General features: G+C 47.7%; 1 protein-coding gene across 1 annotated transcript in view; it reads right to left on the reverse strand.

Moving 5' to 3' along the window:
* Positions 1–25,097, reverse strand: part of Kif5c (kinesin family member 5C) — a 153,153-nt gene that overhangs the window by 40,222 nt on the left and 87,834 nt on the right. Inside the window, exons 11-16 of the mRNA XM_038337821.1 lie at positions 24,590–24,738; positions 14,066–14,238; positions 9,179–9,247; positions 6,843–7,049; positions 4,462–4,608; positions 1,076–1,264 (exon numbers count right to left, since the gene is read on the reverse strand). Coding sequence (XP_038193749.1) covers positions 1,076–1,264; positions 4,462–4,608; positions 6,843–7,049; positions 9,179–9,247; positions 14,066–14,238; positions 24,590–24,738 — 934 coding nt within the window. The remainder of the gene's footprint in view (positions 1–1,075; positions 1,265–4,461; positions 4,609–6,842; positions 7,050–9,178; positions 9,248–14,065; positions 14,239–24,589; positions 24,739–25,097) is intronic.

The following is a 25,097-nucleotide window of genomic DNA, read 5'->3' on the forward strand; positions in this document are numbered from 1 at the left end:
ATCATATTGATCAACTTTCCTTTAAACACTATCTATGTAATAAAAAACCAACCGTAGACCCTTCTCAGATAACTAGGTTGGAGCTGTTTCTATTACTGCATATGTTTAAAGCCAAATCAGAATAAGATGTTCTGTCTGCCTCGCGGTGCTGTTAGACATTCTAGGCCACGCTGGTACCTGCCCCTCAAATGACTCTGTTACACAGCAGTGACCAGCATACTGGTACCATCTCACATATCTCAAACCCAAACAGTAAGCGGACACTTTGGTGCAGCCCGGAACTGCTCCACGGTCCCCTGAGCTACCTTCCTGAGATGAAAACACCATCTCCAGTGGAAAAAGAGCAGGCATAAACTTTGGGTTATGTCCAGCTCCGCCAGTATGTATTTGGACAATATACTTAAACACAATTTCATCTTTATTTTAGAACAACAACACCAAAAAAAAAAAAAGAATAAAGTCTGCCTTCAGAACTTTTTAAAGACCAAGCAAGAAAACGCACGTGAAATTTTTAGCCACGTGTGCATGTGACAAACCGTTCCTGTCACCGCCATTAAAGACAGCAGTTTCTGTTTGCACACTGTGTCCCTGTGGTGGGGACTTTCAGATGTAGAAATGTTGACTTTACTAAGAGGAAACTTAGAAATACATTATACATGCTCAACAACATTGTCACCCAGTCACCCACGGGCCCACTGAGAAATACGGATGGACCCTTTGAAGACAGAAAAGCCTTGAGGGATTTCTGTAATTTATACAATAAAACCTAGACTTAAGGAAAACCTTAGAGACCAGGCTCTAAGTAATAAACACCCATCACCCATATTCAGCAGGGGGCATGAGGGGATGCGTCTGAAATAGGAGGATGAGGAGTTCAAGGGAAAACTGGGCTACAAAGTGATGTTTTTGTCTCAAAAAGACAAAAAAGGTGTGGGTGGGATAACCTGAGATAGGCTGAGTGTCTTGACACCCCCCCCCCCAGTACACAGCACCAGCCCCACGAAGGACATGCAGGGGACAGGTCTCAACAGGGGAGCGTGAACGGGGGTGGGGTGGGGTGGGGTGGACAGCCCACCTGGGAGATCAGCAACTGGCAAGCCGCCAGCTCCCGTTCGCTGGCATTCATCTTCCTGTTGGAGTCCATCTGGGCGCTCTCCAGCTGCTTGCTGCGGTTCACAAGGGACTTGACCTCCGACTTCATCTTGCTGATGTACAGGCGCGCCATGGTGAACTCCTCTTCAATGACTCCATTCACATCTGCCAGCTGAGTACAGAAGGAAACATCAGAAGTGCGCGGATCCCTTGGAACCTGACCGTGGGTCCCTGAGGTGCCCATAGCTTTTTGGCAAAAAGTCTCATCATAGGAAAAACTGAAAATAACCTCTACCAAGTCAGTGTCAAGGCATTGGATACTACACAAGAAAGTTCCCATCAGAAACCACCATCCAACATACTCCTAAGTTAGCCGTGCGTTTCATTGGCATTGATTTGAGGATACACAAGATGATGCAGGAAGAAAAACTACTGAAGAATTCCTTAAAGGAGAAAATTTCTCAGAAGCCTTACCTTGCATGACTACAATCGTGTCCCTGTAAGGGCTCCTAGCCTGTAGAGAAGCTCAGCCCAGAATTTCAATTTTCCACACCCTCCTCAGTGGTGAGGTAGCCATAGAAGACTTTTTCCATAGTCTTCAAACAAACCTCTACTGCCTGGGAATGCATCACTCATTCCAGCGTCTCCTCGCGGTGAAGGTTTCCCTGCTTGGCTTCCTGTCGCTACCAATCTCTTTTTTTTTTGCCTTTTTGCACCTGCCCTTCCAAGTAGACCTACTTATTAAGATATCTAAGAACAAAGCCTACGTTTGCATTGAAAAGCGGTAATCTTGGAAGAATGCCTGAGTGAGCTATATCTGGCTTCTACATTTCTGAGCTCCACTGGGACCCAAAAATCAGAAACAAGGTATTTGGAATAGGCTGAGATGCTTGGTACACAAGCCAAGAAAGTCATGGAAAAAGTAGCGTTGTGTGTACTACATTTCGCCACCAGAGGGCAGCCTTGCACTTTAGGAAGACTGTTTAGTCCTGGGAGACTAAAGGACAGCAGCTTTTGCAGCAGGCAAGGACTCTAGCTCTGCTTTCTAAGACTCCACAGCGTCCTCTCACTGCCCCCCCACCCACCTCCTTATGTTATTACTGCTGCCATTAACTAGACATTTTTTTCCATGTATATATTTGAGGGCTAAGATTTAAATGATTCTGAGCATAAGCCCCGAAAACTGGGAGCAAATATAAAACACATTGTCCTGCATCCCAGCCCTGTGATTTTAACCTTATAAGAACTCATCAATACTTAACAGCGACTGAAATGTAATACCAAGCCGACAGTCGGGTAAAACACAGCTATCAGCCGCGACTCCCCTTCCTGGAGGCCCTTGCTAGGCTGTTGGGTTTGTGACTGCCTGAGATTTGCCTCCCAACAGTGCTCCTCAGTCCAACCCGCTTGTAAACGCAACAGCATGGGAACACCAAGTGGAAAACACTTGCAGCCTTTGTCGCTGGCCCATCAAGGAACAAGGCGCTCTAAGAACACCACGATCTACAAGGGAGAGTCATCAGTGAAATTAACTAGGGCAGCCAATGTCTGGAGTCTAAAAATAATCTCAAAACACCCGGAGAGTATTTAAAAATCTGTCTTCCAGCAGGAGGGGCCTCTGATGACAAAGCACAGGCACACTTTGGCTTCATTAGCAAGCTGATCAGCTCCGCATTAGACGCTTAGCATAAAACCAACTCCCCTTATTGCTGCCCGCAGCAGACACCAACTTTCCACGAATCAGCCCCACCTGGTCCTGCGAGGCCTTGGACAGCCAGAATTGCCTTGCTCAACACCAACACGTGGCTCTAAAAATTACCCCCCAGGCACAGAATAACCAGGCTGGGCTGACAGACTGACCCGGACTCAAGAGACACTCTGCAGCAACCAAGGTACAAGGTCTTCCCAGCCTAGACCTGTGGCACCTTTCAAGGGATTTCTGTTTCACAGAGGTGCTCTCTAAGTTTTGCAGGGGTTCCCAGAGTTTAACCACTGCCAACACACGGAAGGGCCATCAGTAAAGGCGTAAAGTACTTCCGTTCAGAGGGTTCTGTGTTCAGGATCTGTGGGCAGCAAGCTAAGGAGCCCCAGTCCTCAGCCCAGTGTTGTCAACACAGTAACTGCTCAGTCAGAGCTGCTTCGCCATTGGAAAGCAATGCCCTTCAGAACTGTGGAACACTAGCATCCTGGGGGAGGGGCAGGCTTTGGGGGTCACCACCGTCCTCAGAAGACAACAGTACACCTCAAAAGTGTGAAGGGGACTTCATCTAATGTTTACCCCAAGAGAGCTATTTTTGTGATTCTCTATCCTGTTTTCCTGGTTAATGGCCAATGACTGTTGCTCTTGGCAGACATCATTCTTTCTCTCTTTCCCTTCTCATCCCAGCTTTGAGACAACTTTAGATGGCCCTCCATTTCCCCACCTCTCTCACTTCCTTGCCTGCAGGAGCACCAGTGTGCATAACTCCAGAGGATAAGGTCACCCACCGCAATCTTACTCTCCTTTGGGATGGCCCATATGACCTGCAGCTGCTCGGCTACATCTACTGGGAACTTCTGGCATATGGTTCCCTCCTGGATAAAAGCAGTCAGTGTCGCAGCCCACACTGCCTGGGATGTAGCCGAGAGAAGACGGGATGGTCCGGGCTACAGCAGTGATCTTGCTCTATGAGGCAAAAGCTTAAGGCCATGCAAATGAAACAGGCTGAGGCCAGCCAGAGAGGAAACAGAATAGAGACGCTGGGTCCTCTGTATTATTGAGCCGCTTCGGGGAAACCAAATTTGTTTCCTTAACTTTAATAAGCCACGAGTCACCTGGAGAAGCTTGTTAAAAGGTAATTTCTGCTTCAGTATGTCTGAAGCAGGCCGCGGGTCTATATTGCTAATTAGCCCCAGGTGAAGCAGATCACGCTGAATAACAAGACTTCTCCACTGCAGATAATAAAGCGTGGTTTACTCCTAGAGCCGCTGCCGGTTGCCTGCGACTTTCATCTAGAAGCTTACATAATTCGTACTGCTTGGCTGGAGAACTCTCACGGCACTGGGCTCTTAAGCAGGAGACGACTGAGGTCTGACCTGAGACTTCCCCCAGCTGAGCCCCAATATGGGGACACCGCAAGTTAGGCCAAGGAATAAACCAAGTCACACAAGACCGACCAAGACCGGAAGACGCTCCCCAGATAGGAAAGGCAAATTGTTCCTCTCCTCCACCCCCCAACCTTCATGCACCAGCTTTTTTTTTCCCCCTGCCTTCAGCTATTTCCCAGCATGCCACACACACAGACCACAGCCCTGAGGCTCAGGTGCCACCAAGCCCAGGTCACACGGAAGTCAGCGTGGGAATGGAGGACGGACCGGAAGTCGGCTCACCGTCTTCGCGTCGTTGGTGCCGATGATCCCGCCTATCTCCCCCAGACCCTTCAGCAGCAGGTTCAGGATCTCCGTCGCCCTCTTCCTCTGCTGGTTGCTGAGCTCCTGCAACTGACTCAGCTCTCTCTGGGTGGTTGTCAGTGTCGTCTGGAGAAACCAATTCAACCACAAGTTAGCAAGGAGGCCCATGAATTTCCTTCCTGCAGCCTCCAGAGCTCAACAGCCCAGGCCAGACTCAGCTCCTTGATCATCCCTCTGGTCTAAGTGAAGGAGAACCCAGAAGGCCAACCAGTGACGGCACTCGGTTCTCTGACAGGGGAACTTAATACGGAGATAGTATCTTGTAAGACCAGGTATGTTTTTGCTGACAGTATCCACGTAAGCAAAGTCAGTTATTAAAGATAAATCCAGGGCCTAGAAGACGACACAGCAGGTAAACACAAGAACTGATTCCAGCAAACGGTGCTCTGACCTCCACCTGCAAATATAAAGTAATGCAGATTTTTAAATAAACAAAAGGGTCGGACTGCTGGCTCGGTCAATGAGGTACTTGGGACCTGAGTCCGATTCCCAGAAACTATGTAACAGAAATCTGGGTCTAGTGGTGTACCCTAGTTATCTCAGTGCTGGGCAGGAGTCCTGCCCCTGGCCAGCCCGTCTGCACACTCGGTGAATTCTAAAAGAATGAGACTGTCTCAAAAAACAAGACAGACAGCTCCGAGGACTGCTGCCCAAGGCTGACCTCTGGCGTCATGCACACGATGGTGAGAAAAACAGGCCCTTATGGCTATGGTATTAAATCATGTTCTCTAACTCGCCGAGCGTCGTCTCACTTCCCTCGTTCTAGTCCCAGTTCTATGCTCCCTGGGTCACTTCCAAATACTCTCATTAATGGGTCTGGAGTCAATGGCCCAGACAAGCATTAATGAGCATAGAAAACAACTTAAAACATCTTCTAATCCTCAGGGAAGACAAATACCGTAACTTTTCAAAACGACTCACGTTCCACAGCCCAGCTCCTTCCTAAGCAGCAGAAGCCCTATTTTCTCCCCAAACTCCAGCAAGCTCATCTCTTTGCTACCCTCCGCGTTTGCTGTCATGAGAAGTAATGTGTCCTTCACTCACAGCAACGGGACACCCGCCTCCTGGCATCTCGGCACCAATGCAGCCAATGCGGGAGCAAGTGCACTCCTGCAGCCTCGCAAGTCAATGCAAAGGCGTCGGTACAATTCTCCCGCTGCAGCCAGCTAGTCACTGCAGCTTATGTAAAACGTATGAGAGCAGTCTGATAATAGTTGTTTTGACACAAAATTAGAAGCACAGTTTGGAAAATCGTGCCTTGCTTTGAGGAGCACAAAACACGAGCTGTACGAACCCAGAAGAACACAGCCAAAGCGGTGTAGGTGCCTCCCCGAGTCTGCGGCAGCTTAGGTCGCCATTGCCAACTGTTCATTTCACCTTATTTTTAACACCACGGACCCCACAGTCCTTTCTCCAGGAAGCCATTAGGAAGGACTTTCTTTCTCCATACAATAGGAAGTAGGACTTCCTCTCCACTCCGCCACCAGCCGCCAACACTTTCCTAACCGTGTGGTGTGTGTCCCTGGGACTAATGTTTCGGTAAGGTAGTCCAGCACAGGCCTGGACACCAGGCCATTAGGCAGAAGCACCAAGAGCCGCAGGCTACAGCCACCTCAACTTCCAGTCAGCAAAGGGCATGGCATAGCTACCTCACCAAGTGCTCACTGGCCTTGCTGCCTGCCACTAGCCCACCAAGTAAAAGCACCAGCATCCACCTCTGTGGGAAGAACTGGAAAAACTACCATGTGCCGGCGGGATGCGAGTTCTCGGCCCCGGCTTACCTCTGGCCTCCTGAAGCTAGGACAGAAGCTGGGGGGGGGGCAGTCTCAGTCACCAGGATGTAAACAATGGAATGCACAATGCCAACGGGCCCTCCACCTTTGCTCTCAACGACAACACTTTTCAGTGTTACTCACTGCTCATCGTTACCATATCACACGCACAGGTCCTTGTTCGGTGCTGTAGATAACCGGCCACTAACTCAGGCCACTCAAGGAGCGTATTATTGCCCTTTTGATAGACAAAGCAATTACTGTTGGAGATACTGAAACATCTCGCCTGGGGTTCAAGAGTCATAAAGTCAAATCTTTCCCTGAGTTTTTTCTGGATCTAGAATCTGCACTCAACTATTTCCTGATCGCATTCTTGCTAGGGGTATATGTTTCCTGGATATAAAACAGCTGTGACCAACAGTCCGTGGGGGAGAGGACTGGTGGAGAGGTCACAGCATTCGGTCAACTGCCTTCCTATATAAATCTCTCAGCAAGGAAGTCCCGCCCGTGTAACACTATTGCTCCAACCGTTTTCTGGGCCAGCTCGTCAGTCAGCTGCTCATTGGCTCTGGTCTTGTCCTCCACTTCCTGTGACTTCTGGTCGTAATTGACAGCCAGCTCCTCCAGGGCCTGCAGGACTTCTTTCACTTCATCTTTGGCTGCCTCGTTCTCAATCTGGAGGCGTGTCAGCTCCTCCTGTATCTTCTCGTAGTCCCTTCTTGTGGAGGCCAGCAGCTGGGGAAGTGAGAAGGGAGGGTGGGTGACTCCACTAATTATATGGCAACGACCTGTGCTCTACCCACATAGAGCAACTTTATAACGATACAAGAAAACAGGCTGGAAACACGCAGGCTGCCAGGAACTCTCACTGTATGGTACAGATGCTAAATGCATTTTCAAATGTTATTTCAAAAATCTTTTCTCTTTTTTCCTTTTTAGCTCGGGAATCTTATGCTTAAGTCAAATACTGAACTACACGTGCATGGCGCACATACACGCACACACACACACACACACACACACACACACACACATGCCACGGCATAGAAAACAAGCTGACCGCCTTTTCCATGTTAAACGAAAGATGGGAAAACCATTCCGAATGACAATACTAACACTGGCAGAGCTTTTGAAACCAGTGCCACGATTTCATACTAGACAAAAGCTGATTTCAAAATCACCAAAAAGTACTTAAAATGAAGTCACATTTCCTTAATTTTAGGAATGTCTAGGAAAATTTGCCCCAAATACTGACACGTGGTATGGGTTCCTGGGCTCGTAGATGGTTTCTTTAGCTTTGTTCCTATTGTTATTTTCTGATTTCCCTAACACGAACATTAACTGCTTTGCAGGAGGGAAAATGTTTGAACTGTAGCAAAGTGAACTGATCCAAGGCAGCTGCATCTCTCTTGGAGAGGCAGAGGACAGCCTGAGGCAGAGAGCAGCAAATATAAGCAGGTGGTTTCAACCCCAGGTAAGATAGAAACCTATTCCATCTGGTTCCCGTGGCTCGACAGGCACAGGTTGTCCCCCTACAAAATCCCAGTCATTACACTGTAAAGACGATGGAAAACAGAGAGGAAGGAAATGGTTTCAGGGACAGTGGTTTCCAGGTGTGGGGACAGAGACTGGAGCATCACCTCTACCACCCGCCATCACTGCATCGTATGAGCCAATCAACTTCAGCAATGAAGCAAAGGGCATCTTAAAGCACAGAAGAGGAGAATACTTAGGTGATCTCAGCAAGAGAATTTTGAATTATCTGTGCTTGGTAGATTGGCTGGATGTGCTATACTTGGGTTCCTGTATATAAAATCCATGGCAAAACAGTGCGTTTACCGTAGCATGCTGCCAGGGGAGGCTCCAAACAGCCAGCCTCCTTTATAGTGTGCCAAAGATATAGTCCCACTCGCTTTCCCTCTGATGGTCTACATCTGATTTCGGTTTGGGTTTTCTTTTCCCTGTACAACAGTGGTAGAACATGGCCTATGCCAAATATAAACCAGATTTTTTTTTGCAAGAGTCAGGTTATAGAACCAGCTTAGGAATCCATCAATAGACGTCTAGACAGAGGAAATGTGAGAAGGAGATAGATTGGATGGATGGGTGGATGGATGGGTGGGTGGATGGGTGGGTGGGTGGGTGGATGGATGGATGGATGGGTGGATGGGTGGGTGGGTGGGTGGGTGGACGGGTGGACGGGTGGACAGATAGATGGACAAATCGAAAGGCAGGTAAGAAGATGACATGACTGATAGATACACATAATGAAATTTTATTTAGCAATAAATAGAAGATTATGTCATCTGTAGGAAAAGATCTGAGACACCACATTAAGAAAATCAGCCAGACGCAGGAAGGCAAATGTCACATTTGTTCTATATGGACTTTAGCGGGTTAGCTTGGAAAAGGAAGTAGGAAAAAAAAAAGCAGGAAAGGGAGGTGGGACAGGAAAGGAGAAGAGAGGGTGAACGCGATCGAAGTGCATTAGACGCGTGTGAACACGCCATGGACAAACCATTCTGTTTCTGTGCAGCAGCTCACGTGCAGAGGTGAAGCAGCCTCAATAGTGGAGTTCTGCTTTGCTGGGGCTGAGCGAGAGCCTCCCCCAGCCACCTGGAGAGAGGCGCCTGCCCTCCCAGGGCTAAGCGGAGCACAGGCTAACTACAAAGTCACAGGCTTGTTGTCTAGGGCCAGCCACAGTCCCCCTTTAGCAGGCACTGGTAAGAGAACCTACCAAGAAATCTCTGTGTGCTCTAAGGTCTTGAAAAAGTTATTTGCGAATTATATTTCTAGGACTAACATTAACAACAAAAACTAGTAAAAAAAAAAATCTGTAAAAAAGAATTTGTTGCATTCTTTACCTCGTCCTGATCCAACATCTGTTGCTTTAGCTTCTCAGCCAGCTGGCTCTGCTGGTTAATTTCATCATCCTGCAACGAAACATCATGTTTAATATTTGGTTAGTTATGTCAGTTTTGATACCCTGGTTTCCCTTCTGGAATCAGACACCAAGAGGCTAGTCCTAAGTTTGCTCGTTAGATGAGGGGGGAGGCGGGGACAGCAGGAGACAATCCCGGGAGCTTGTTGATTGGTGTATTTCTTTACCCAGCTTTTTTCCTGGGAAATGTGGCATCCACAAAGCAAACCCAAATTCTGTCCATCCAGAAATCAGATGTCTGGGACTTGTGGACTGAAAGGGACTCCAGATATATCCTGCCCCAGCACAGATGTTAACGGAATGGACTGTCAAGCGCGTCTGTGACCAGGAATGCTGCCAAGTGACCGGAAGGACTGGCCACTATTTGTGCGCCAGTGCTGTTTACTTAGCGTAGCAAAACTAGTGCTTATGTGGTGTTTTCTCTTTGGTATCAATAGACAGCCCTCTTGGCTATCTTCTCAGCTCAAAGACAAAACAAGCAAACACACCTTGCCACTAACTGGGTGTGCACACAGGAATGCCTCTTTGAAAGTAGCTATTACAGTGGGAAAAAACAGCAGCTCTCTTCACTGCCGCTAGGTGTCGCTGCTGAGAAAGCAAGAAGGCTGAAGGCCTCTCTCCCTGCCAGGAAGCCACCTCTAATGAAGGAGAGGCAGCCGGGCTTGACGCCTAACCACTGAGGCAGAACGTGACCTTTACTGCTCTGTTTTCATGATTTCAAATGAAATTTTAAGTCCAGTCTATGAAAAATGACAATGGGGCTTCAGGCTCACCTATCCTTCAGTTATGAGAGAAAACGTGCTGTTTGCTGACCTGTGTCAGGATGCACGTCCGACAAGCAGTCAAATCCATCTCCGTGTATTACATTGTCTGTGTGCCAGGTCCTGCTTCTGTGTTTTCCCCATTAACCTTACCCCACCCCGCACTGCCGCGCTCTGGATCTGTTCCAGAGGTGAGGTAAGAGGGGTGGATGACAGGACCTGTTTTCCACAGACATCCACAGCATGTGTGGTGGCGTCTACATCAGTGCTGGCCTGTGGTTTGCGGATGGTGTAGCTAGTGCCTTCCAGAGAGCACCAGCATTCTCAGGTCTGTAGCATAGGCTTGGAACATCCTTAGCCCGTGCCTTGGTCTTTCCTACACACTGGTCTCAGCCCTTTCTGCTCAGAAAGCCCATTTGCCTGAACTTTATACGTCACTGTTCTGTCAATAATCATAAATAATCAATAATCATAAAATATTGATGGTGTTCCTCCCCACTCAGATTGCCGGCAGAACTAGAGAAACGACAGCACAGCAAACCTGCCAAGAACGGGCTCCCCTAGCTAACTGGCCATTTTGTAGGACATGTTTCTCCTCACCTCCATATACTTAGCATGGCAGTTACAAGGATCAATTCTGCATTCCTGTTCCTCAGCACAAGAAGGGTAAACAGCTTAACGTAACAGACCCAGAGAGCTCGCCCTCCAGATCCACTATCTCATCTCTCCCCTAAGACAAATAAGAGAAACCTGCCTCCGAGTGACAGAAATGAGAAGGGAAGGGCAAGGTTCCTGCGCTCTTGGCATAGCCTGAAGATGCACCTTCCTCCCTGACAGGTGACAAGCTGAGATGTGATTTAAGTGGGGGCAGCCCCATCTGGGAAGGATGGAAATGGATTCCATTAGAAAGCAAATCAGTATTAGCATCATTACCCAAAGTAGATTCGCCCTTTAGGATGGCAACTTTCTAAGGATTTAGTGCTGTCTATTCTGACTTCATTTTCATCTCCTAAGCCTTTCTGAATAAGGTATGCTGTGCTTTCTGCAGGTCAAGTGTATTTCTTAGGACATGTTTAAGCATGCTCACACCGAGATTACAGATTTCAATGTACTTTTCAAAAATTAATTTTGTAGTGGGAATATCTTATACATGAGATAATATGGTCACCTTAGTTGTCAAAAGGTCACTGGTGACCTTTAATTCTGGAGATGTTTTTGCTACCCAGTAATTAGTGCAGTACGTAATCAACGTTCAGACCCTGAATTTACTGTCTCCAATGAGAGACAGGGCCAACATCAATATTTGAATGCTATAACCCGATCCCCATCATACTGACAGTCCTTTGACGTCACCACATGACATGGCTTCTCCATCAAGCAAAGAGAACACACAGAGGAGACTAATGAGGAATCTAGTAGTTATACTATACTCTTGTATACTAAAGATTTTAGTACGCATTGCTATCTCTGAAGTGGCATCCGGGAGTCCTGAGTAACAGATGAGGATAGCACACAGGCAAGCAGGGCATCTCCCTGGGGCTTCCTATACATTAAGCCACAGGTCAACTACAAAGGACACGCTTTTCCATCAAACAGCTGGACCTTGGGGTGTATCTGTCCTTAGACCCATGAGGAACAGCACAGAGGGTTTTGTAGAAACTGTGTTATCTTCCTCCCACTGCATCATAAAAGATTCACTTAAGATGACCAATTTCTTGGTTAAAGGGCTGAGGTCATTCCTGCTCTGCCACCAATGGGCTGGGAAAACTTAGTGAAGATACATGCAGCTACCCAGGCTAAGGCTTCCCCTCCCTCCAGACATTTCCAGTCCTACCATTCAGTAATCCAAGAAGACGCCATGACCCAACCATGCATTCTCAAAACACCTGAAGGCCTAAGTCCCCAGAAGCAGGGAGCTTTCTTTTAGAGTCTCTGAGGGAACACGTAAGGATGACAGCTGAGGGGACATAATTGAGCAGCTCACAAACACAATTAGCAGTGGATCACGGGCTTGATGCCCTCCAGGACACTGCCTCTGGGCGCTGTTCTCTCCCACACCTCAGCATCACAGAGCCAATTCCGACCCGCCATCCAAGAATCTATAGATGCCAGAATCTGTGAGGTGGGGAAGGGATTATATCTGGTTTTCTTCACTGTTCAAAACAATAATAGTTCTTTGGAGAAATCAGGAAGTTGGCATAAAAGATTTACTTATTATTGATCTCCTTTTGCATTGGGATCTTGATTGTAACACCCAGGTAAAATAAAGGCAAAGAGTACATGAAGGGCATGAAGGGCAAAGTAAGTACCCAGTTCTCGTGGGTGTGGGGATTTGTGAGATGGGTTTTTGGAAGGGTAGGATTTAATCTTTGGGGATCATATTAACTCCCAGAACTACAAACAAGCGGAAGGAGCATCCTCAAGACAGCCAGTCACATTCAGCTTGCAAAGGTGATACCAGACGCTGGGCTTTACCCCAAAGACAGAGAGCCCTGTGAGATTAATGGTGACATTTCCAGAACAAAGCTATTACATTCAGGCCAGAGGTGTCCCCATGGCACCTGAGCCGAACCACCAGAGAAAAGATTAAACCAGACTGACAGTATCAGCAATCTTGATGAAATGAACTGAGGAACTGGAGGAGCTTAGGGTATCCCAGGGGCAATGTGCCAGGATCACATGACACGCTGATTTAGTCTCTGTCTTGGGGGTTCCTAACTGAACCTTTACTGGGGAAGACTGGGACATGCTGTGTGCGGAGTCTTTCTCGTTATTCCAACCTTCGCAGTTACTCAGTTACGTGACTACCCGAGCCCTAAAAGTTTGTCCTAGGATTAAGTATCCCCAATTAGCATGGTCAAACTACATCACTCAACTATCTACCTCTAAAAAGGGCTTCACAGCAGAAAGGCCATCATCTCTAATGTGATTAGGTCTGAAGCTCAGGGCCTTAGAGCCACCTGATGTCCCACTTGAGTCCTCGGAGTCCCAGGCCGGGGCTACTGTTGACTTTTCCAAGAAGAAAAGGAAAGAGGCAAGCGCACCCACGCACACTCACACGGCCCTTCTCTCCTGCAGCAATCTATACAGACAGTTCGCTCTAAAGGAGAGTGCTTGTCTACCTAGACCACCTGCCCCCAACTTCCTGGTTCTTCTAATCACTCCTCCATGAAGGTTTCTACTCCCACAGCAATCAAACCAGAAACCGGGAATCAGGAAGCTAGACATCCACAGCAGTCTGCAGCCCCATCTCAGCTCCAGGGGCCTTGGTGCTGAATGTGCTTGCTACCCTCTGTCTGTGCCCCAGGGTGAAGGCGGTCAGTCTCTGGCTAACACATATAACAGGCATGCAGAAACTGCCTCTGTCAGGAAGCACTGGCCCCACAAAGCAAGGGAAAGCAGGATAAAAGTCTACTGCCTCTGTCTCGTCCTGTATGTCTCTTTCCTCTGTGTCAGTCACCTGATTAATTCTGCATATAAGCATGCTAAAAACTAAGGGGTATTTATCTCAAAACCTGTGCTATCTAACCTATCTTGTCCCGCTTCAAGTCTGAAGGCACAAACAGAGGAGTAACTGAGGTCCCAGACCACCTCAAAGGTCCCTAAAAGTCCACAGTCACTAACCTAAACCTGTAGTGCCCCTGGGTTCTAGTAAGAGCAAAGTCTTGCAGACACGTTAGCACTTGGTGAGGTCTTCAAATGAGAGCACTCGACTCCTAGGAACTGACTTGTCCCCACCCCCCGACCCCCAGATACAATAAGCATCCTGGAGAGCCAAAACTGAGACAGTGGCCAGGCCTTGACCAGGATCACTTCATTACACACACCTTTTGCCTCCCGCCCCAGCGCCTCCCCTGTTTAGCCCTGAAGAAGGAGCTGGGGTCTTGGAGCCCTGCATGCATTCTTCTCCCTGATGTGGCAACAATGATGGAATCTTCCTCTTACTTATCTCTTTGCCATTAAGAGATAACATGACTTATGTCTTTAACTGGGACTGAGTGGCGTCTTTGGGGCCCACGGAGACAGAGTTCTTGCCCTGAATCACAGACCTTATCGTCAAGCTGCCGGTACAGACTGGAGATTTCCTCGTCGTACTTCTCCTTCTCGGCGGAGATGCCGACAACGACGGGCGTGATGTTGTCTATGATGGGTGTGTTGTCGCAGGGCTCCAGGCTCTTTTGGTCCTTGGCACTGATTTGTTCGTCTTCAGGCACAGCTTCCCCTGAGGGAACACAGCAAGTGGGGCGCTGAGGACTAAAGAAATCAAGCATGCAACCCTCCAGTAAGTTCTAAAAATAGTCACCCCAGTGACAAACGCACAGCAGACACAATAAAGAGGCCTCGTGTAGAGCTGACGTCTGTTCTTTCTGTTTGGGAAGAAAGGTGTAGCTAAATGGCCAACACTGGACCAAGGACGCATGGCAGGAGTCAAATGGATCCACTGGTCACAGCGCTGGTAACAGGCCCCAGCCCAGCACTGCCTGGGAGCTCCTGCAAGCATTTTCTTTTTGTGGAGAAATATGCTAGTACTTACCAGAATCGTATTCTCTCTAGTCACTGATTCAAAGGGAACCAGACCTCTGAGGCATCCTAATTACCAATTAATTATGTTACTGTGTCATTAGTAGGAACAGCCAAAGCAAAGAACACAGGGCCACTGTTTAACTAGAACGCTGTGGGACCCCAGTCCTGCCAACCTGAGACTCTCAGGAGCCAGGGGGAGGAAGTCAGGGCAGCTTCAACTCAAGGACCAGACCTGCCCTGTGCAATCACTCTCTCCACCACCAAGAACTCCCCCAGGAAGCCCAGACTAATTGGCTCTGCTGGAGAGTTCAAATAGAATAATTTCTTGTGATGTCAGGTAGTCCCAGGAAAGAAAAAAAAAAAAAGACAGCCAATCTAGAATCCACACACTTCTCAGCCTGCAGAGCAGGCTTTGCTGGGCCTTCAAAGGAAGTCCTGCTCAATTTGGCCATGCAAATGTGGGAAAAGGCACAGACCTCAAAATGACCAAGGGCTGCCCCAACAGCAAAAGCATCAGGCAAAGAGAGAATGCGAGACACAGATGCCATGAAACCACGCAGCCTGCCTTTTTCAAACCTCCACCGAACAGACTTCTCAACCACAGCGTTTACCAGCAACTTCACGTTCTCACTCCAGCCCCTGTGCATCAGGACAGCCCAGGCCCACTCCGCTTCTCAGTCCACATTATCCGTTCTGCAAAAAAGTTCCCCGCCCTGAGCCAAAAGTGGGAACAAAGACAGAAGACCTGAGATCTTTATCTGCACTTTCATGAACAGTGTATGTCGTGGCTCGGGGAACCCACCTGAACACAGTGCACATTATCTCCATCTAAGCACAACACTGGGAGGGCCTGGATTGCTGCTTGTACGCAGGCTTCCGTGGAGGTAAAGCTAGCATCAGTGATCTCACTTTTGTGCCAGTACCATCTAAAACAGCACCATGAAGCAAAGCCTGGATAACCCATGCTTCCCTGCATAAGCCTCCCCGCCTTCCCCCTTTGACTGGACCATATACTATGCATATACTTTTCTCTGAAATTATTGACCTGAAATAAAACTAGAAGACCATGGTAGCCTTTTGGCTGAACCTGGACCAAATCAGTATCTTGCCAAGCACCAATCCCTGGCTTAAAATGTTCATCAACAACCTTAGAGTGAAGAAGGGTTTTATTCGATTAAAGAATCTATATTCTCTACAGCCTGTTAAGCCCAGGGGCTATGAGAACAGCGAGAGAGGTGAGTGGATGGATGGATGGACAGATGGACGGGTGAGTGGATGGATCAGGATGAACGCCATTTCCAACCACACAGAGAAGTCAGGATGTGCCCTCAGATAGCCCAGGCCATGTGCAGCACTTATCAGAACCGTGGAAAGCCTCTTCCTCCTTTCTAATTCTGCCCCCATTATGGAATCTGCCCCTGACACCTGGGATTTGTCGTGCCCTGCCTACGGTTATACTTTGGATTTTTCAGGAATAGCTTGTAAAATTTGGGAAACACAGCCATCCAGGACACTGTGAATTTAACCTTCCTGCTTCAACGTGCTGAAGGTGAGATTCTCAACTGTACAGACCCAGAAACCGGTCAACCATAACTATATCACCAACAGACTCAGTCACTGCAGGCAGAGATAAGATCCACAAACATCCAGAAGAGATGCACTCCCTATGGCTGGACAGGCAATGACATCTGGAGGCTAGGCGAACTAAGGTCTGCCTATGGGTGCTTTGTTTCGTAGGGACCAAGGATTAACTCCTGTGACCCACAAATGACCCGCTCAAACCAAAAGTCACAGATCCGATTCCCCCTAAAACTTCCTTCTTCTGCCATCTACAAACGACAGCATTGCCGAGACGTAGGTGAGGCCCCTGGCTACAGAGGCCCAGCAAGATGACGATGCTGCTATGGGCCCCCTGAAAATGATCACTAGGCTCTCACGTCTCCAGTGCTATCCCGTGGTCCTGAAGCCGCACTACACGTTTTCACGGCCTAATTAATCACAGGCCCTTAGCCTGCTTGGCCTCTCCGTTCGCTTTTTGTAAAGGAGAAGAGGAAACAGCCTAGCTTGCTCGCCAAATTGTCCTAAAGACAGTGGATTTCACGGGCACGACTGGCATCACAGTCTCAAGTACCACCCCGCTCTCCCTCTGCTCCCTGGCACGTGGGCAGCTTCAGATGCTTGGCAATCCCGTTATTTTTTTACTTTTACTCTGAATTAATTTTTCTAGTATATTCAAAATACCTGTGTGGCCAGTGCTCTTTTCAAAAACACCAGTTACGGAAGTCCATTTCAGGGCCATTTTTATCATTATTAAAACAGTCTTTGAAAGCCACAGCAGTCTTTCTGGTTTCTCGTGAGCACTCCTCTGAATCAGCACGTCCACACCTCCCACAAGCTGCATGCAAACAGCGAGCTCTCGCCAGTTCATATTCTAAAGGTCAGGCAGGCATTAGTTTTCGCAGCAGCCATTCAGATGGAGCTGAACAAGGCAGGCCCACGCAGAAGCAGAGGCAGCACCGCTCCTGCCCAGAGAGGAACCAAAGGATTTCCAAACACCGCCGCCCTTCAAAGAAGCTGGGAATGACTTCCAGAAGCGACCCTGGTAACTACGCTGTCTGGGGACTGTAAATTCCCAACACCAGGCAAGAGCCGACACCAGGGAATCTGTCTCCATGGCAATCTCACCGTGTTAATCGAGAATATTCCCTGCACTGTAGTGTACTCCACAAGATGATTACGGAATAACTGATCGAAAACAGAGAGAAGAGCTGCGAGCCAACCCGGGGAGGGATAACGCCCTGCAATCAGCTGGGGAGAAAGACCACCAAGTGAAGATTAGCAACGATTTTTATTTTCCTTCTGCTTTATTAAAAGCAGATTGCTTTTAGCCCAGCCCACGAGGCTTGTACCTGCTGTCTATAGAAGAGCTTATAACCTTGGAGAACGTCTGGTTTTCTAAGCTGAAAGGCCTCCTTTCTTTAAATAAGCATCCTGGCATTTACTATTGTCAGCTGTAATTACCTTTAAGGACTGAAAAGATTTGTGTTTACACGGGAGCATTCACTTGAAGCATACCTATAAGGCTTGCAGAGCCTTCTAATTATAAAACGAAAACCCCCAGAGAGCATAAATAACATTTCTGCAAAAATGGAAATCCATCAGTTTCGAGGCATGAGAATGGCAGACCACCACCACCAACAACAACAAAATCTCATTAGGTCTATTAGTTAAAAATTCTAAAATGGGCTTATTTGGTTCCTTTTTTTTCTTTAGGAATACCACTAGACTGCCAGGAAATCATTAAAATTTCACACATGAAATAGCAACAAGCTAGTTATTCTTTTCCTAAGTTGAGTCCCCAGAGCCTCTGGAGAACACAGGGAGGTAATTGCATTTTCTCAGCCACTCCAGGGCAGGGATTTGCAGGTCACTCACAGCTTCCACCAGAAACCACTGTAGATCTGGCCAACGAGGTGTTTTGTTTTAATGCCAATTAAAAAGGCCTAGCGGCAAACCTGATGGTAAGCAACTTCTATACGGGAGACACTACGAGGAAATCGTCAAGTTGCCAGATGGGCAGGAGCAGCTGGCTACAAGATGTCATTACATAAATGTGAAGTTAAAAAAAAAATCATTCCTTTATGAGACTGTTTTGCATACAAATAGCATCCTTCACCCTTGTTCCTGAAAATACTGTAAGCAGCTCCTGATGTCCCTTTATCCCGTCTAGAGCAATTTTCTAATGTACTGGCTAACCAGATCCTGTGGCCTCTGACATTCATGACCTTTTGAGCAGGCCACGTGGTTTGCTGAGCAGTTGGTGTTCTAATTAGTTTAGCTGCGCTCTCCGAGGAAGAAAGGCGAACTAAGCAAATTAGACATCCTGACTGAAACGCTCATTCCTGTGAGCTCACACCTACAAATCCAAGAGCAGACCCGCATCTCTCACAGACTCGAGGCTGAAAGAGCAAATCTCAACAGGCACAGTGATCCACTCCTCAAACTCCTGCACTCTGGCAAGCTAAGGCAGGAAGGAGGATCAAAGGTCAAAGCCAGCCTGGGCAACACAGCAACATCCTATCTACAGAAAGTCAAACAAAAGAAAGCATTTACTAGCATGGTTTCCACAGAAGACATAAATCAAAGCCTTCTCTACTCAGTTTATCTCTTGGTATTCAACAGGAGAGACGGCAGACATACCAGATGGCCTTTCCCCTGTCAGCCTGACACCTGGACTTCTGTAGGTTTTTTTTTTTTTCTTTCTGACATGGACCTCTGTAAACATTTTGGTTTAGGAGCCAACAACATGGCTTAGCAGGTAAAGGTGCCTGTTGCCAAGCCTATCCCCCGAGTTCAGTCCCTGGGACCCAGAGGGAGAGTACTAACCCCTGAAAGTTGTCCTCTGTCGTTCGAACGACGAATGTGGCTTGTACATGCATATATGCATGTGTATACACACACACACACACACACACACACACACACACACACACTAAATATAAAACTTTTAGAGTTTTGACAAAAGTGAAAAAATTAGTCGTGAATTTGAAAGAAAGTAAGGAGGAGGAGTGCCCGAGAGTCTGGAGGGAGGAGACAGAAGGTAGAAATGCTGAAGTAAATTAATCTCAAAAAGAAAATAAGTTTCAATTTTCAATTTGGGTTTGTTTTTTTGGTTTGATTTTCCCTTTGTATTTTCCTTTTTCAAAGAAATTACATTTTTATTCGCTTATCCATGATTTTGAAAAGAGAAAACAGTAACGGAGCTGAGACTAGACAGAGACAGCGCTATACCCTCTCTCGTGACTCCTTTCGAGGCAGGGGCGGTCTGCGGCCCAGCTGGCTGTAACCTGGACTCTCCCTCTTCCGCCCTAGGAGCTGGGGGAGGAGCTGTGATGTAGGTATGAGCTCCAGGCGCGAGCCACAGTGCTGGCCATTGATTTCTCTTAAAAATTACATTTACGTATTTATGTAGCGTACGTCCACATACATATATGCGTGTCATGGCGTCCATGTGGAGGTGGAGCACCATCCACAGAGAGGATTCTCGCCTTTCACCCCAGGGACTAAACCACTCAAAGTCTTTCCCAGCACATTCGCCCCACTTCTATCCTGGTCCTCCAAATCTCCAAAACGATGTGGAAAATGAACCCCTGAAAAGAATCTGTCCTGTCGTCACCACTCCGGCCTCGTGTTTGGGTGCTTTTTGGATTCTGTGAGCCCTTTATATTCTTCCCAGGCTGGCTTTCTGTGCAAGCTGGGCAGGGTCCATCACGGCTGCACTTGCAACTGAGGACAAGAAACTGGCTTCTTGGAGAATTAAGTCATGGCAGGGAGGTGACTCTCTCTTGTTAATAGTAATAGTAATAATAATAATATCAATAATAATAACAACAACAACAACGATGTGGCCAAGCAGAGGTGGTGCACACCTTTAGTCCCAGCACTCAGGAGTGAGAGGCAGATGGATATCTGAGTTCCAGGCCAGCCTGGGCCACACAGAGCAATTCTGTCCCCCAAAAAACAAACAAAAAAACCCCAAAGCAAACAAGAAGGTGTGGCCTCTCCTTAGGTCCCTATACACGTGCACAGAGCTAGCATCCCTCAATAGCAATGCCAAAATGAACTTGCAGAATATATGCTCCTCGTCACAGGTCCTCTTTTGAGAACGAAGGCCCAATTGTGTGTGTATGCAGGAAAGAACCACACAGCTTGCGATGCTGAAGGGGCTGCTATCTTAGTCACTTGGAGCTACTATGACAAAGTACCACCGGCTGGGGTCTTCTAAGCAGCAGAATCATTTCCCATAACTTAGAAGTTGGAAGACTGAGATCATAGTGGCAACACAGCCCTGACCTTGGATGGGACTGGGGGAGCTCTTCCAGGTTTGCAGACGACATCTCTTGAAGCACAGTCTCATGGGAATCACATAAGGCACCAATTCTCAAGAAATAATCACCTCCCGTGCTGGCTAGGTTTATGTCAACTTGATATAGACTCTTGTCATTTGAGAGATGGGAACCTCAATTTAGAAAATGCCTCTATAAGGCTTCGCTTCAGGCCTTATTTAATCTTAATTATTGTCTTAATTAGTAATTAATGCGGGAGAGCCAAGTCTGTTGTGGGTGGGGCCACCTTTGGGTTGGCGGTCCTGGGTTATATAAGAAAGCAGGCTGAACAAGCCATGGGCAGCAAGCCAGTAAGCAGCTCCATAGCCTCTGCATCAGCCCCTGCCTCCAGGATCCTGCCCTTGTATGAGTTCCTGCCCTGACTCCTTTCAGTGATGGACCACAATACAGAAGTGTAAGCCCGATAAACCCTTTCCTCCCCACGTAGCTTTCAGCTGAGGTGTTTCATCACAGCAGTAGAAATCGTAACCAGGACAACTCCTACAGAAACCACCTCCTACTACCATCACGGCGGGAATTGTGGTTTCAACATGTACTTTGGAAAGAACACAAACTTTCAGTGCATGCTGTCAATCAAACTTCGGAGGTTGAAAATTGGCCCAGGCGGAGGTAGGAGTGGTCCGACCTTGGAGGAGCCTCGAGGCATGTGATAGGGTAGTTAGGATTGTATGACTTTTCAGCGCTGCTTGTCTGGGAATGCCTCTTTCTTGGGCAATGTCTTGTCATTACCAACTGGGTAAGACAGGTGTCCTCATTTATTCATTCATCTGCCCGCATCTGATTGGCAACTGATCTCCTCCCGCCTTGTATTGCCCCTGCATTCTCTACGACAGCAAGTGAAGAAAGCCCCAAAGTTTTCAGGCACATCTGCACACACATGCAACATCTTCCTTACTCTCTCACAGCTGGAATAGAGGAGTGAAACTTCTGCAGTATAAGCACACCATGCAAGTAAGAAATACCTTTCACGGGGTAGGCACACATTGGCAGGGCTCCCAGAACGTGTTCGGATCCCAGTGTGGAGATATCGATACCCAAGGAATGTTGAAGTAAATAAAACAGCTGCCTTCTAGAAGTTTAGACGCAATGCACGAATGCCATATTTCAAAAGGAACCCAGCAATATCCTGCCACTCTGATTCGAGTGGAGAGAGCTGACGCTGTCTCCAGCCTAGTTTTTTCTCTATAAGTCTATCAAGCCTCAGGACTCAAGTATAAGGACCAGGGCAGGACAGCACCAAAGGGCTTTCAGCCCACTCCCCCTCTGGGACGACACTTTCTCATGCATCCCATTGACCTGCATGCAATCACTAGTGCTTGCTTTATGTGTAGGAATATTATCAACATTCCTTGATAATAGAAGGGACTGGACTTGGGTTAAGATTACAGCTCTCTTCCAGGATAGGCTCCAAAGCTACAGAGAAACCCTGCCTCAAAAAGCCAAATAAATAAATAAAATAAAATAAAATAAAATAAAATAAAATAAAAGAAAGAATAGCTCTTACTAGATGGTTGGTGACTCATGCCTTAATCCCAGCACTCACTCTGTGAGTTCGAGGCCAGCCTGGTCTACATAGTGAGGTTCAGGACAGCAAGGGCTGTTACAAAGAGAAACCTTGTCACACACAAAAGAAGATTACAGCTCTCCCAGAGACCAAGGGGCCATTAACGCCTGAGAGGAGAACAAAGCCTGGCCCTGGTGTGTTATGCATGTAGTATATGCCAACACATCACATGCCGCACAGCTGACCAGTGACACATCTCCTTACCCTGCCTCACTACGCTCCCCTAGAGTAGTTCCACCTATACAGAGTTCCACCTATAGTCTCTATCAGGCAATGTTCTCTGCATTTTAAAGACTGCTGTCTCCAAAGGAAAAAAAGTCTCTTCTACAATACAAATATTAGCAAGGGTGTCTGCAGAACCTTCTCCCATCTCAGCCGTCCAGTGGTTACAAGGCCATAGGCTGTGGGGCTCCGCCAATCTCTGCTTCCCCTCTTCTCTCCGCCCATCACTATGGGGCCTTGCCTCTCCCTGGGCCTTCAACCACTACCGAAAGATCAGGAAGTCCCTGAACTCCAGATGGTCAGATCTATGCCTTACTTTCCCCAAATTATGTAGCTTAAAGGTTTATGTAGGCTCCCAACAATCGACACAGAAAATCGTACTTTTTAAAGACGTACAATGGGGATGAAGTGGGACGACCAGTTAAAGGGACGGCATGTGCCTGGGCCAAGAGTGGGATATAGGACCCCAAAATAACGTTAGGCATGCAGGAAACCAGGCAAAGAGGCAGGGCAGGTTCCACAGGGTGGCACCGGATGTGGGATGAAGGACTGGGCTGCTAGAGTTAGGCAAAAGATGGGAAATTCCCAACTCACAACGCTTCTAAGGCCAGTGGGCCAACCTTTCACCGAGGGCTTTGCTAAATGGCCAAGTCATCCCACCAGGAACTGACCCAAAAGGATTCCAGCAATGCAGCAAAGCTGCCCAGAGCCTCCGCCTACCTTGTTTTCTACACTTCCCACTTCTCTGCCCCTGCCAATCTGCACGGAATCGTCACCCAGCACAGGTGCTGAGTTATTCAATTATTCTAGCAGCTTTGGAAACACATGTGTAGCTAGAAACGCTTCTGAAAAGAGGAAAATCCTGTTATTTAGGCTACTGGGTCAATTTTTGATCCTCTCTTGAATTCTTGTTTGCCACGTAACTGCTTCTGAATTAAATAAGCAGCCCACTGACACTGAATCCTTGCTAGCAAGATGCAGCAGCAAACACCATCACCAGCAATCGACTTCCGGCTCACTGCGCAGTTGCAAAGAGGCAAGCTACGTCCAGGGGTGTTCAGCAGCTCCTAGGCTCCCACCCTCAGGGCACTACAGGCTGCAGGAGCTGCTGAAACACTCACACCCCAGAGAAGCAAAGGATCTGAGGGAGAAATGACTGCCAGCTATTCCCATCCTCTGACACACAGCTCCAACCTGCCTTGCTCCCAGATTAAAACAGACTGCTACCTTCTGAGCTCTGTCATAATGCTAAAGTCACCAAAATAATCCGTCTGCCCTGGGATCTGGAAGCCACTCCTAACACCTCTCCCACAATCCACCCACCCGTGGCACGCCAGCTCTCTGAGATATTTTCTCCTATAGAACAAACCAGAGAGACTGTTCACCAAGGGGGGAAGCTAGTCATGAAGCAAGCCTGTCAGAGTCCATTTTAGACCAGGGTTTCTTTAGCCTTCTCTCTTTTACTCAGAAGAACTTGACAGAGAGGCAGGTTAGAAAAGACAAGTACTTGCCTGAGGTGACTTTTAACCCCAAAGAAACAGCAAGACTGAAACAAATCCTATTTTTTTCATTTAGTCAAAGCAATCTGTTTGAGTCAAAACAAACTCTCAGACGCTGTCCCATAAACATCAACCCAGGATCCCTGAGAACGAAGGGCAGTAGCGTACAGAAAGCAGCGCACTAGGGACAGGTTCAGGTCAGCGAGGAAACTGCACTCTCAAGCAAGTGCTTGATGCTCAACACAAGGACCTGAATTCCATCTCAGTAATACACATGAAAATACCAGGCATGGTCGCAAGCACTCAGAATCCCAGAGCTGGGGAGGTGTGGACATCTGGCCCATGAGGGCTCGTTCACTAGTCTAGACCCTGTCTCAAAGTCCTCCTGGGTAGAACACCCATAGCTGTTCTCTAGTCTCCACATATATGTGCAAACACATGAACCCTCACACATGTTCTACACACACACACACCTCCCAATACATGTATACCCTCCCAATACATGTGAACCCTCCATACACAGAGATTGGTTCAGGCCACCTTGCCCACACCAGTGTATAGGTGTGTATAGGCTATACCATATGCTGTATCATACTCACACACACACACACACACACACACACTCACATGATATAGCCTATATCTTGTATAGGCTGCAAGATGGAACAAGACATGGCTCGGTGCCAAGGAATAATAAAACATATTAGTAAAACAAAATAATAATACACTTGTCATAACAGAAATAGGAAATGCTTGAATTCCACAATCACCGCCTTCCTCGGGAGGCTTCCAGGATGCAACAGTCGCAGAAAGGAAACAGTGCCTGCCCTGTGTCAGCCCTGCGCGGTTCATTCTCACCATTCCTCCACCTGTTCAGCTCCATCTCCAGATGCTGGATGACACTCTTCAGGGCCTTGTTCTTCTCTTTCTCCTTCTCATATTTCTTCTTCCATTCTTCTGCTGTTAGCTCCAAGTTCACAGACACCGTATTCTTGATGGTCTTCGCTCTGGGGTTAAAACACAAGGAGTCAGTTCTGGGAACAACCATTAGCACTTAGTGATTTTGTATAATCAAGCCCCAGATTCCCTTCATATTCAAAAATGAACTGGGATAGCAGAGACTTCCTGCGGCATCTACCTACAACCCTCAAAGCTGGGTCAACAGCACTGCTACTTCATATTTTTTTTAGTATGTATGTATGTCTCTATGTATGTATGCATGTCTGTGAGTGTATGTACAGGTATGCACGTGTGTGTGTGTGTGTGTGTGTGTGTGCGCGCGCGCACGCGCACGCGCGCGCGCACTCTTAGAGGCCAGAAGAAGGCATTGGATCCCTGGGAGCTGGCGTTATGGGTGTTTGTGAGC

The sequence above is a fragment of the Arvicola amphibius genome, chromosome 7, assembly GCF_903992535.2.
Source record: "Arvicola amphibius chromosome 7, mArvAmp1.2, whole genome shotgun sequence".
In the NCBI taxonomy this organism is placed as follows: Eukaryota; Metazoa; Chordata; class Mammalia; order Rodentia; family Cricetidae; genus Arvicola; species Arvicola amphibius.